The sequence below is a fragment of the Dendropsophus ebraccatus genome, chromosome 5, assembly GCF_027789765.1.
Source record: "Dendropsophus ebraccatus isolate aDenEbr1 chromosome 5, aDenEbr1.pat, whole genome shotgun sequence".
Classification (NCBI taxonomy): Eukaryota; Metazoa; Chordata; class Amphibia; order Anura; family Hylidae; genus Dendropsophus; species Dendropsophus ebraccatus.
The window spans coordinates 156,426,678-156,441,107 of NC_091458.1; the positions used below are offsets into that span (position 1 = coordinate 156,426,678).

The following is a 14,430-nucleotide window of genomic DNA, read 5'->3' on the forward strand; positions in this document are numbered from 1 at the left end:
TTAAAAAAAATTGATTTACTTTTTTTATTTCCATTTTTTATACACCAACAATTATTTTTTATCATGTGATCACATAAAAAAATTGCCATTATACATATAGACGTTTGTTTACACGTCTATACAAAAAACAGCCATATTAGGGGAGATTTATCAAACATGGTGTAAAGTGAAACTGGCTCAGTCGCCCCCGGCAACCAATCAGATTCCACCTTTCATTTTCCAAAGAGTCTGTGAGGAATGAGAGGTGGAATCTGATTGGTTGCCGGGGGTAACTGAGCCAGTTTCACTTTACACCATGTTTGATAAATCTCCCCCCATTGTCTCTAAAAACAATGGGTATACTGTGCCGTAAGCACATCTGTATTAGTCATTGTCCCTCAGTCATGTCCCCCCCCCCCCCCGTTCTAGGCCTTTTGTGTGATTGTGTGAATTGAACCATTTCCTATCATAGTGTCAGTGTGCAGACAGAACTGCACTCCATTGTAGGAAGATTAAAAAAAACAAAACATTGTGTTACCGATAAAGGAAGCTTAAAATGCTGATGTCTTGTCTATTCCACAGTTTCACTTCAAGGATGTGAAGTACATGCAGCTACAAGTGCAGACGTTCACTATTCACAATGATGGGCAGGTGGCTTGTCAGTATGAATTCATAAGTAAGCTGGATGAACCGTCCTATAGCAAACAATGGCTGCGAGCTAATCCAAGCAAAGGGTTTCTTACACCAGGTATATGCACTGTCTGTTACTTGCTGACACAGCCATTGTTCCCATGAGTAAATTTTACTTTTTGTAGTTATCGCACACTTTGGGAAACCCTTTAACCCCTTAAGGACCGGGACAATTTCCATTTTTGCTCTTTCGTTTTTTTCCTCCTTCTGCTTAAAAGGCCATAGCACTTGCATTTTTTTCACCTACAGACCCACATGAGCCCTTATTTTTTGCGCCACTAATAGTACTTTGCAATGACAGGCTGAATTCTTGCATTAAGTAAAATTAAATGTGTTGTGAAATTGGAAAAAAATTATTTGGGGAGGTTTCATGTTTACGCCGTTCGCTCCAAGGGTAAAACTGACTTGTTCCTCAAGTTGTTACGACTACAACGATATGTAACTTCTGTTACTTTTATCTTATTTGGTTGCTTTTTTAAAAATTAATTAATAAATTTTAAGTTCTTTAAAATTGCTCTATTACCATGCTTATAACGCTTTTATTGTTTGGTGTATGAGGTGTCATTTTTTTGCACCATGATGTTTACTTTCTATCGGTACCTTGTTTGCGCATTGCGCATTGTTGCGACTTTTTGATCGCTTTTTATTGCAGTTTTTCTGGATTTGATGCGACCAAAAATGCGCAATCTTGCATTTTGGATTTTTTTTTGCGCTTACGCCGTTTACCGTGCGAGAGCAGAAATTTGATAAATTAATATATCAGCCGATTACGCACGCGGCAAAACTAAATATGTTTGTTTATTTTTATTTATAAAATGGGGAAAGGGGGTGATTTAGACTTAGGGGACTAGGGAAGAGGATTTTTTATTAATACATTTTTTTTCAGTATTTTTTTTACGCACTTACTAGGAGTCCCCCTGGGGTTAGGGTTAGGGTTATTCCCCCCTGTAGTTAGGGTTATTCCCTTTAGGGGACTTCTAGTATTACTGATCTGGTCTCTCATTGAGTATAGATATACTGCATACCCCCTATACATACGTCATTGCGCCGGGTCCCGCTTCCTGAGCTGGTCGGGTGACTGAGAGTCCGATGCTCCGTCATTCTCTATGGGCATCGGACTCTCCTGTGAGCGCGCACGCCGGGCTTCGGGCGATGAAATCTCAGTCACCCGACCAGCTCAGGAAGCGGGACCCGGCGCGATGACTTAAGTATAGGGGATCTAACGGGGGTTGGGAGCCTGTCACCCCGGCACGGGGGGTGACAGGTTTCCTTTAAATTACATTAATTACACTTTAGTTAAAATCTGCCTATAAGCTTTCCGGGGGTGGAGGGGGGTGAGATTGATAAGGTGTTTGTGTGTGTGTTTTTTTTTTGTATCAGGGAACTTTAGGGTCCTTTTCCACGGGTGAGCAGGGCCCGATCAGCGATGTAAACGAGCGCCGATCTGCTTGATCAGCGTTCGTTTACTGTGCCTATTCCACAGCCCCGATGATCGTTAAGCGAGGGCTGCAGGGACATCGTTACCGATGTCCTTGCAGCCCTTGTTTCATACATTATCTGTCCGGGCTGCAGGTCCTCTCCTTCTCCCGGGGTCCCGCGCCGCAGCAGCTTCGGAGAGGGGCTTTCTGAACACACAGACTGCTCAGCCAATCACTGGCCGTGGCCGTTCCGGCCAGTGATTGGCTAAACGGTCTGTCAGTTCAGACAGCCCCGCTCCGAAGCTGCTGCAGTACAGGATCGGGAGGAAGAAGGAGAAGACCTGCAGCCCGGACAGGTAATGTATGACGCTGTTGAAATCGTCGGTCGCCGCCGCGCACCGCTATTCATCCGTAGCGATGCGCTGGTGGCGAACAATTCGGGTCTGAACCTAAATGAACGATCAGCCGACGACACGATCATCTGCTGATCGTTCTCTCTTTTCCACGGAGCGATAATCGGCTGAATCGGGCCGATTATCGCTCGGTGGAATAGGCCCCTTAGACTGTGTTCATGCTGCCATTTATCGAGCCCTCGCCGACCTCTCCTCGCCATCAAAACAACAGGAACCTTGATGGAGCTCCCCTGCGGGGTCCTTGTGTTCTGGCATAGTGCAGATGTATATACAGCCTAGTAAACATCATATTAGTTGGATTTGGATTTACATGACGTGTCCTATATCTTACACCTCTCCTCTTTTATAGGATCAGAAGCACAAATTGAGCTGGAGTTATTTGTTAATAACCAGACGGCCGCTCGGCTAAACTCCGGGGAGGAAACATTGGAAGATATCCTAATTCTGCACCTGGACAGAGGGAAAGACTTCTTCTTGTCAGTGAGTGGAGACTACCTGCACAGCTCCTTCGGCTCCTGCATCCAGATGTTATGTTATATGAGGGAGCCCATCAGAGACATGTCTCCTGGCACCATCATGGAGATGGTGAGATCAGCAAACCGTTATACTATACACACTGGACATATAGTAATACAGTATACTCACTATAACCGCTTGTTTCTTTGTATAGGCTCGTATGCCTCTTCAGATGAAGGACGACTTTGTTGGTGCAGAGAAACCTTTAGATGTACCAAAAGAACTCTTCATGATGGTCGATCACTTACACCGGAATGCCTCCCAGCAGGTCAGAGCTCACTCTCTTTTTTTATAGTGTCATTGTCATATTATTTTTTTTTGCAGAAATCAATAGTCCAGGTGATTTTAAGAAACTTTGTAATTGGGTTTATTAGGCAGATATGCCATTATCTGCATTCACAAAGACTTTCCCCAGGTCCCCCCCTCCTCTCCCTCCCTCCTCTCTCTCCCTCCTCTCTCTCCCTCCTCTCTCTCCCTCCTCTCTCTCCCTCCTCTCTCTCCCTCCTCTCTCTCCCTCCTCTTTCTCCGCGCTCTCATCCACTGCTCATTATCAGGAAATCACGACTCTTTTACATCAGTCGAGCCCTGTGTAATCTATGGAGAGGAGAGGGAAGGGGGGAGGAGGGAGATTGTTCGGCAGCAGAGAACAAAGGATTACACAATGAGAGCTGTATGAAAGCCAGTATTCAGAAGTCAGAGAGGTCAGTGCTGACTTCAGAGGAGATAGCCCGGTGATGTAGCTGTAAATTAACGCTTTGTTGTCCTGTTTTGGTGCCTCATCTCCCTCAACCCATCCCCTCTCCATAGACAACCATAAAGACAGGGGGAGATCTTCAAACTTCTTTTTCATGATAAAAATGCATTTTTTGGCTAACAAACCCAATTACAAAGTTTCTTAAAATCGCCTGTACTATTGATTTCTGCAAAAAAAAATGTAAACGACAGTGACACTTTAAAGTTTTGTAGGTTTAAATCAACATTATACATATGGCCACTAGGTGTCTCCCTTCATTCCCTTCACTGTGCATGTATACAGCTGCTGTGCTTCCACATTCAGTAGCAAATAATCCTGGGCAGTACTCGCATTGTACGGTCGGCTCTCCTGTCACATAGCACCAAAACCTCTGTAACCACACAGTGACATTATACTGACTGAATTTTTATGTAATACAGCATTGTCTCCTGGTAAGCTGCAGCGCTGAGAATAGAATTAGTAAAACTTAATGATATAATTATCCTAAGTTAATTGCCCTCAGCTTATTTACAACTTGCATGATGAACAGGAGTCTTTCCTTGGGTGAGCGGCAGAGGACGGAGACTTGTTGTTTGGTCTTTTTTTTTTTTTAAACAGAGAAAAGACCAAATATCAGAATGAAGGCAGGATGGAGCACAGCTTGGCCGGATGAATAATGTTGATAGAAACATTAAAAAGTAATAAAGCGAGTATATTGCAAAACTGCTTACAATCACAGCCCCTGTTGTTTTCTTTACAAATAAAATGTTCATGACAGGTACGCTTTAAAGGGTGTGTAGATATATGTATAATATATATATATATATATATATATATATACATAGACATAGAGAGAGAGAGAGATGTATATTATTACCCACAGGTAATCAGTATGCTATTCATTCATACAAGTGCACCTGTTGTTTTATGATTTAGCTGTCATGTCTGTGTACATGAAAAATAACCGTATATTTGATCATTATGTGATTTGTATCCTGCATTTATTAGCAGTTCTCTCCTCTGCAGGCATGTATTAGCAGTTCTCTCCTCTGCAGGCTTTTATTATCAGTTTTTTCTAAACTTTGTTCCAAAATGGACAGAAACTAGCTGTTCTCTCCCATATCCAATCCTTCTAGAGAGGAGGGCATCCCGCACCTCTGTGTCTATTTTACATATTCATAGTCAGCAACATCATGAAGGGCATTATGTAGCAGCATTGAGCAGTGTATCTGAGTATCCAGATCTGGGATGAAATGGTAGAGTAAGGATCGCAGTAACAGACATAACTGTACCTTTTTCTTCTTTATTGCAGGAAGATCTGTTTCAGCAGCCTGGATTAAGATCTGAATTTGAAGCTATTAGAGACTGTTTAGATACCGGATTCCCAGAATCGATCCGTATCCTTTAAGAGTTAAAGACAAAATCTTTCTTGTGTCATAGATTATAGATGTCTATTAAACTGTTTATACACGTATCATCTGCCTCCAATCCAACCAGGACTCCCATATATTAATGAACGGCGCGCACACTGCGTGATGTGGAACACATTCTTATCATTAAAAACAATTGTTTTAGTTTTATAAACATAATTGTCGTCTGTTATTAGGGGTATTGTTCTTTTTTTAATTATGTGTATGGCCAGCTTTATATTTATACAGGACGTTTGGGTAAAGAATGGTTCTAGTTTACGGAATGTGCACTTCATGAATGCCCAACTGTATATCACATGATAATTCATAACCATATAATACTGAAAGACCATAGTCTGTTCTACCAAACTGGTTAAGGAACAATGTGTATACTATTGTAAGTCCTCTGTGCATTCATCATGCAGGTTGTAAATTAAATTAGGATAGTTATATTATTAATTTTTGCTGCTGCTTACCAGGAGACAATGCTCCTTGTTATACACCAGTTCAGTCAGTATAAGGTCGCTGTGTGGTTACAGAGGTTTTGGTGCTGCGTGACAGGAGAGCTGACCATACAATGCAAGCACCTCCAGGATTATCTGCTGCTGAATGTGGATGTGCAGCAGCTGTACATATGCAAAGTGAGGGGAGACACCTAGTGGCCATATATATAACATTGCTTTAAACATAAAAAATAAAGTATAATGCAAATTTGGTTCCGATCACAACCCCTGTTTGAGATTTTGTTCTTGTTATTACTATTTATTGAATAAAATGAAATCTTTTTTTTTTTTTATTTAAATTTTTTATTAATTTTCAAACTTTACAGAAATTTACATTAATAAGGTATATACCTTATACTCATGATACGAAGCAAACACATAAACAATTATAAGCAATACACTAAGCCTGAAATGAAATCTTTTTAAGGGCGCCTTCATACACACCAGATCCGCAGCAAGAAATCTGCGCATCCAGTGTCAGTGCATCCCTATGAGAATAAGTTAACCCCCCCGGATGCCGGAGCATACATCACCTTCTCCCTTCTTCGGCTTGCTTCTGGGGTTCCCGGCGCCTGCTTGTTCCGCTCAGCCAATCAGTGCGCTGCCCCGCCGGCTGAGCAGGAAGTCCTGCCGAGAACCCCCTAAGCAAGCCGGATCGGGGAGGAGGTGATGTATGCTCCGGCAGCCGTGGGGGTTAGCTTACATACACACAGCAAGATGTCAATCGGTATAAATCTGATCCGTTCTTGTATTTCTGTTTCCTTTTTGAGATTTAAAATGTTTCCCTTAACATTCTGCCAGCTGGAAGCAACCATTCTATTGTCGAAGCTCTATTGCTGTTCCTAGAAGGCCTTCCAGAGCCTGTCATCTGCTACAGTCATTATAACAAGTGTCTAGAATGTGCTGCAGATTATAACGGCAGTAAAGAGGTAATGACTTTACATGGCTTCATTAAAAAAAAAAATCAAAAGTTTTGATTGTCAGGTCTTAGTATAAAAGTGACAGCGATCAGCCGAAGACCGGGCAAGTGCTGGGCTGATCGTGTCTTTGGAGCAGGCTTCAAAATTTATCGTTATTGCACACAGGAGATGTGCGGCTGATAACGATAAAGGGAAACTTGACAACACAGAAATGCATATATCCGTGCTGTTAGTTTCCAGATCGCAAGGAGTGCATACTTACCTAGTGTGCTGCTGTGTGATCCAGCACACCGCTCTCTTTGTTCTATGGCTGCTGCTGTATCTTCAGGCTGCTGCTGCCACCTCAGGGATAAATGACAGCTGGAGGAGGTGGGGCCTAAAGATACAGGAGGGGAAACCTGGTAGAGCAGGAATCCAGATCACAAGCAGCTCAGAAGGTAAGGATGCAGTGCTTGTGATCTGGAAACTGACAGCATACACATATACATATCTGTGCTGTCTATCTGTGCTTTCCATGGCTGCACAAACTATATATGGATTGTTCGTGCAGCCCGACGACTCAGTGTAAAGACACTGCAAATGAGCACTGATCAGCGCCTGCGGCCAACAAATCTGTACATGTAGAAGGACCTATAGGTTCCTATTACACAAAGCTAAATATCAGCTAAATAAGGCTAGTGGTCAGCGGATGAATAAGCAAGAGCTCATTTGTTGGCTGATTGCTTCATTCCGACCTGCGTAGAAATAATCTTCTATCGGCTTATTGGCTGTACATCTACCCGTGTAATAGGGGATGTACAGCTGACAAATGGGAAAGGGCCCCACAAACAATCCAGGGATTGTTCATGCAGCTCTTCTTCTTACGCAGTTGTCAAGCTTTGTATTAGGCTCAGTAATAGGTTCCTGGTCTTATTTATATTGCACAGCAGAGCTTGTAATAGGCCTTTAGAGGCTTGAGGGCTGTACCAGTACGTGTTCACCTTTAGAGGCGTAAGGGCTGTACCAATACCTGTTCACCTTTAGAGGCGTGAGGGCTGTACTGGGGCATTCCTGTACACGCACAGTTTTCCTCTTCAGACAGACTCTGACCCCACAGTCCCCCCCCCCCCCCCCAAACCACTTGCACCTTCGGATAGCTGCTTCAATCCAAGATATGTCCTGGGGTCCGTTCGGCAGGTGATGCAACTATTGTCCTTTAAAAACAACTATTAAACTTGCAGCCCTGTGCCAAATTGGCGTGGCCTAGAGTGCCCATGTCCTAGGCTTGCACAGCCTCTCCATCCCTCCTTCCCGCCCTCTTGACCATTAGGAATTAGGAACTGTCCAGAGCAGCAGCAAATCCCCATAGAAAACCTCTCCTGCTCTGGACAGTGGTGACAGAGGTGGCAGCAGAGAGCACTGTGTCAGACTGGAAAGAATACAACTTTTCCTGCATGGCATATAGCAGATGATAAGTACTGGAGGACTAGAGATTTGTAATTTACAACACCAGTTGATTTGAAAGGAAAAAAAAAATCGCCTTAAAAAGTCCCACTTTAAGGCTATGGTCACACGTCTCAGAAAAGATCGTCCCAGCCGATACTGCAGTACTGGCTGGATGATCTTTAGCGTGCACGCCCTAATCGGAACTCCCCACTGCACACTATGGAGCATGTGGCCAGAGCCGCGAACTCCATAGTGTGCACTGACAGGGTTTTCTGCAGCCGCTATTTAATGACTAGTGGACACAGAAAACTGACTCTGTCAGTCTCTCGCGGCGCCGCTAGGAATCTCGGCCGGAGCATATACTATGTGTATGTATATATTTACTACGTGTATACACTCCATCCGGGATTCCATAGACTGCAATGTAACGTATATTTTCATATTAATCACGAAAATATATGTAGTGTGAACATGGCCTAAGGATGTGTGTATGATCACGCATCGTCTCCTGAGTTAAAATGCAAATGACTTTGTGCGTGTAAATGCTGATCTTTGATTTTTCCATCTTTTAGATTATTTCAGTGTTGCCTCTGCATCATAAAAATGTTTTCAATTACTTGATGTCGTTTTTACGGGAGCTGCTCAGTAACTCCTCACAAAATCATCTGGATGTCAACATCTTAGGTAAGAGGGTTATTGTATCGCTTTTATACAATGGGTAGTGTAATAACACAATGAAATCAACAGACACAATAGGGTTGACTCCTGCCAGGCGCACGCCAGGGAAAGGTGTTAAAAATCTGTGCCTTTTCCCTGACGTATGCCTTTTACTTGTGATTTATAATGAGTAAGGGCCCTATTCCGTGGGCCCGATCAACAGTGTGAACGAGCGCCGATCTGCTAGATTGGCGCTCGTTTACTTGGTCTCTTCCCACGGCCCGATGATCGTTTAGCGAGGGCTGCAGGGACATTGTTACCGATGTCCTTGCAGCATACATTACCTAGCAGGGCTTCTTCTCCGCTCAGTCTTCCTCCCTGGGTCCGGCGACGCAGCATCAACTCCGGAGCGGCCTGACTGAGCGGTCTAACAGCTCAGGCAGGCCGCACCGAAGCTGATGCTGCTCCATGGGACTCGGGGAGGGAGACGGAGCGGAGGAGAAGCCCTTCTAGGTAATGTATGCTGCTTCTCAAATCGCCGGTCGCCCGCCACGCACCGCTATTCCATGAACCATTGCGCGGTGGGTGGCCGATGATTTTAGGTTTGGGCCTAAATAAACGTCATCGTCTGATCGGTTTCTCTATTCCACCGAGCGATAATTATCGCTCCATGGACTAGGCCCCTTACGTCTGCTAGCTGGCGTACATCATGGCAGAGGTCTATGGCTGCTCCGGAGCAGGTGTAGATTTCTGTGCCTGCTGTGCAGGAGCCATAGGTTCACTGGATTTATAATAAGGTGAGCGCCTCTTAGTAAATCCGAGTTGGGGCATGAGGACAGGGTGTGCCAGTCTTGATAAATTTCCCCCAACGTTTTCTCTCTTGTATAAGTAAATGAAGGGGTAGGGAACCTTGGCTCTTCAGCTGTCGCTAAACTACAATTCCCATCATGCCTGGATAGGTAAAGCTATAGCTTTGGTTGTCCAGGTATGATGGGAATTGTAAGTTTTGCAACAGCTGGAGGGCCAATGTTTCCAACCCCTGCCCTAAGGAAAAATATTCTTCTGTAACTCACTGAATGATTCCAGTGGACAGTCTCGATAAAGGTGGCCATACATCTTCAATAACTGTCTCTCCCATCCTTCCGATATACAAGAAGGGGAGGGTTAAGCCACAGCCAGACTGCCCTGGAGGCAGCTAATCTCTCTGAGAACAAAGGGAGGGTCAGGAGAGCTCCACACACTTCACACTGGCAAAAGTATAAAGTATATGGGGGACCATAAGATTTCCCAGTATGGCATGTCAATACAGAGATAGCCACTACAGGAAACAAACCCAGAAGAAGCAGTAGTATGAGTACAGTATATCACACTGCTCTTTTTGCTGTAAAATATACTGCCTGATGTTCACTTTAGAGTCAGCTACTGTTTGAGTTATTACCTTATACCTATTTTTGAAGACTTTTTAGTGATGTGTTTTCTAATTTATGTGTTTTTCTACCTATATTTTATAATTATCCAAAAATCTTAGTTTTCATCCTGGCCACTAAGCCTAGTAATATTCTGACATTTCCTGTTCTGCCAAGATTCAAATTGTAGCAGACTCCTCCTTATCATCACCCACAGGATTACGCGAAATGATGACACCTTTAGGTAGTATAGATGGAATGAAATAGATAATGATTAAAGGACATCCTCCTCCCCTTCCTGCATAATCTTACACAGGTCACAAAGCATGCCTAGAAAATTTCTATTTAAGTTAATGAGTCAGCTCCTGTCTGTTCTTTCCTATGCCTATCCAGAAAACTGTAAAACTAAGTGAAAATAAATATAAAAAGGTTTGTAAAAAAAAAACAAAAAAAAAACAATGGTTTCACTATCTGGTTCTAAACACAGTTTGTTTTATTCGCAGCAAGTATATTTGGAAACCTAATTCTCCGACCTCCGCCCGATCAACCAGCACCCAGCAACCTGGACAAGAGAAAGTGTCAGGAGTTTGTTCAGCAGTTCCTCACTAAGAGAGAGACTCCTGAGTATCTGGATTTGGTGTAGTCACCCATCGTTCTTGCTCATCTATCCATTCCACATGTACATATCTCTGTATTTAAGGTGTCTTACCTGAATGACTGATTTATATTGCAATACTGAAAAACTAGAGGGACATGTACTCCTTTGTTAACAAATGCCATTGTGCCTTAGGCTGTGTTCCCACAATGTAAAAAAACGGATGTTATTTGCCCTTATTTTCACATTGTGGGAGCTTAGCCTTAAAGGGGTTGTTCAGCCCCACACAAATGTCTGAATGGCTTAAAAATAAAAAATAATGATACTCGCCTACCCAATCCCCAGCCGCTGCTGTCCCAGCAGTGCCCAGTCCAGGCGGAGCGATGCTTCCTGCTTACATAAGAGAAGGGCTCATTTGGCAACCACTAGCTGGGCATTTCCTGTGTGTTAAAGAGGTTGTCCAGGACGTGTCAGTAACGTATACCTACCTGTCTCCTTGAAGCCTTGATGCAGTAGTAAGTGCAGGGTAAAAAGCACTTTATGTGCATTTCCCGTAATAAGTGTATATTGGTGGTTTGTATAATTTTTAGGTAGCAATACAAATACTTTAATAAAAATTTTCACCGGACTTCCCCTTTAAGGCTAAAGCAGAAGTTGCTGCTCTGCTCGGACACCAGGATAAGGGTGGTGGGTTTATTTTAAAACATTTTTTAAGCCAGCCAGAGCCCTAACTATATGTTATAGCTATAATATTGTTGCCAATATGTGACTCACTACCATACATTCCCTTCTAATATCCAGGTTATCTAAAAGTGAGTTTGACGTTCATTTCAAAATAGCTCAGTGTACCTGTAAATGCCCGGAGTTCTCCTTTAATTGTTTTAGGAAAATTCTCCAAATCTTTTATTTGCTAAAATACTTATTGAAGAGGTTATCCAGCATTAGAAAAACATGGCCGCTTTCTTCCAGAAACAGCACCGCTCCTGTCTGCAGTTTGGGTGCTGTTTTGCAATTCGGCTCCATTCACTTCAATGGAACTGAGTTGCAAAAACCACCTGTACCCAAAGTGGAGACAAAAAGTGACGCTGTTTCTGGAAGAAAGCGCCCATGTTTTTCTAAGTCTGGATAACCCCTTTGAGGCTATGACGTTCCTTTTCTCTGTTTGTCCACGTAAATAACCAACTTAAAGAAGCATTCCAGTATTTTTTTATTTTTACTCTGTATAGTGCAGTATATGCTATAATTACAGAATAATGTAGAGATTCTTGTGTGGGTGCAGCTCCAGCATGCTCGAGGCCGATTACCGGTGGATGCAGCCCTAGGGAGTCTGGAAAAACACAGATATGGCCTTTGGCGCTATCCATGTTTTTTTAGACACCCTAGGGCTGCATCTAACTTTTTCGGCCACTGGTATTTAAAGGGAACCTGTCACCCCGGCTGCCGGGGTGAGGCCGCTCGACCCCCCCGGTGGAGCCCCTTATACATACACCTTCCTCGAAGTTCCAGTCCCGGGGTGCCAGTCAGTGAGATTCGAGCATGCTGGAGCTGCACTCATCTCTAGTTTTCAGCTACCTTGATTCCTATTTCTCCACTGTGATGGTTTCCTTATCCTGTCTACATATCCCATGATGCCACTGGCTTTGCAGAGATAGGAGGTGGAACGTCATCAGAGCACTTGCACTTTGCACCAAGTGATAGATCAGTGACATAGAGCTTCTATCCCTTTACACTAGAGTAACATTGTGTATGAGAAACAGCTGCAGCTTGTCTTTCTATTAGGGTGGGTTCACACTACGGAATCTTCGTGGATAAATTCCCTCGGATTCCGTAGCTCGTACACGCTCACGGTGGCGCGCATATCCGCCGACTCCATGCACACCATTCTTTGGGCCGGCCATTTCCACTATGACATCTCAATTCTTTCGTCGGAATCCGTCCACCCATAGAATGGCGTCTATGGCACAGGCGGAGAGGCGCACGGCCCTCAACAGGTACGAGCTACGGAATCCGTCGGAAATTCTCAGCTCAGGTTCTGGAGTGTGAACCCACCCTAAGGGCCCTATTCCACCGGACGACTATCGTTCGCATAATCGTTAACGATTAACGATCTCAAACGACCGCTATTGCGACCTGAAAACTTTCACTCATTTCCATGGAACGATAATCGTTACTTATGACCGTATTTGCGATCGTTTTTCTTCGCTATTGTGTTTGTATCTACTGCAAACGACCGAACGACGTCTTATTCAATGCGAACGTTTAGCGAATGAGCAACGATAAAAAAAGGTCCAGGTCTTATAATGCGATTAACGATTTTTCGTTCGGTCGTTAATTGTTAACTGCATTTCAATCGAACGATTTAACGATAATCTGAACGATAATCGTCCGGTGGAATAGGGCCCTAACTGTAGTTCTTAAAGGAGAGCAGTGTCATAATCCCGCACTAAAGAATCTACTCACAGCAGTGCAGATAATCACTGTATATCAAAGAGATCGGGCTGGGGAGGAAGGGGGGGTATGAGCTGCCAGGATGGTTTGATGATGATGATGATGATGATGAGTGATGATACAGTCACGTGGTTCATGGGAACTCAGCTGACACCAGACAGGCCATGTTCTGTATGGTGGAACTGAGAAATTATTAAATATATAAGTATTATTTTATCCCCAGATGAAGGGTTTACTACATACGAGAAGCAATAACTAGATTACTAATTCCGTTCCTAGGCAGCATTTATATGTATTAGTGATATTGTTGTTCCTGACATCAGCCAGATTATTAATACCTGAAGGTATTGCCAGCTAAATAAGATACTGTATATCCTTTATTGTCCATGCTGGATAAATGAACTGTGACATACATAATATGTATTTTTTTCAGACTGTAAATTTAATTTGTAGAAATTGTGCCAATTTTGATATAAATCCACGTTTCTGAATTTTTATCCGTTCCGCCGACGAGGTTTGTACAGACATTTTCTATCTTGTACGTATTTGCGAGACCCTCGAGATGTTGTTTTTAATTATTTTATTTAATCTTTTTGTATTAATGCCAAGGAGGAGCTATCCTGAAATGTGGAGAGAAGATGTCCGATACTAATAAAAGAATTCATTATGAGTGGTGTGTTTCTGTCTTGTTGATTTATATTTCAGACAGTCGGACATCTCACAGTATCACCGGCGCTTTGTTCTGGTCAAGAAATGCAGCGTGCAGCATTTAGTGGTGGCCGAGGTAGGATACAGCCCTGGAAAACATGGATACACCCTATGAAATGGGCAGGAAAAAAAAAAAAAATTTTCTCACTGCCTTAAAAATCTCAGAAAAAATGGAGAAAAAAAAACTTTTCTTTTTTTTTTTTTTTTTTGCAAAAACACCAGTGGCAAGATGTTCGCTGGAGGTCAATGGAAGTTTATGATTGGCCTTACACACAGTTTGTTTGTTTTTCAGGGAGGGTGGTGTTTTTCTTTCGTTTGTGGCAGTTTTTACAAAACGCAGCATGCTGAGGGAGTGGTTTTTTGTTTTTTGTTGGGTTTTGGCAAACTGTGACTTTTTTTTTCTACCATAGACTTCAATGGGATGGTTCTGGTTGTCTCAAAAACACCATTGCTGTGAGAAAAGAAAGTGTATGTTTCTTGGATACTATTGGTGTGCCGTTGCGATCTGTGACAATCAATAGAATACATATATGTTTCTGAGCTCAATTATTAAAACCTTTTAAAAATTTCCCACACATGGGGTACAAACCAATATACATAACCCTAAAAG

At 43.0% G+C, this 14,430-nt stretch overlaps 1 protein-coding gene across 4 annotated transcripts in view; it reads left to right on the plus strand.

The window, feature by feature from the left end:
• INPP5B (inositol polyphosphate-5-phosphatase B) overlaps positions 1–13,782 on the plus strand; it is a 66,933-nt gene extending 53,151 nt beyond the window's left edge. For all 4 annotated transcript variants that reach the window (XM_069971699.1, XM_069971700.1, XM_069971701.1 and 1 more), the window contains 7 exons: positions 562–727; positions 2,850–3,085; positions 3,171–3,284; positions 5,062–5,146; positions 6,463–6,590; positions 8,579–8,690; positions 10,573–13,782. In XM_069971699.1, the coding sequence (XP_069827800.1) occupies positions 562–727; positions 2,850–3,085; positions 3,171–3,284; positions 5,062–5,146; positions 6,463–6,590; positions 8,579–8,690; positions 10,573–10,712 (981 nt within the window). In that variant the 3' untranslated portion in view covers positions 10,713–13,782. The remainder of the gene's footprint in view (positions 1–561; positions 728–2,849; positions 3,086–3,170; positions 3,285–5,061; positions 5,147–6,462; positions 6,591–8,578; positions 8,691–10,572) is intronic.
• The last annotated feature ends 648 nt before the right edge of the window (positions 13,783–14,430 follow it).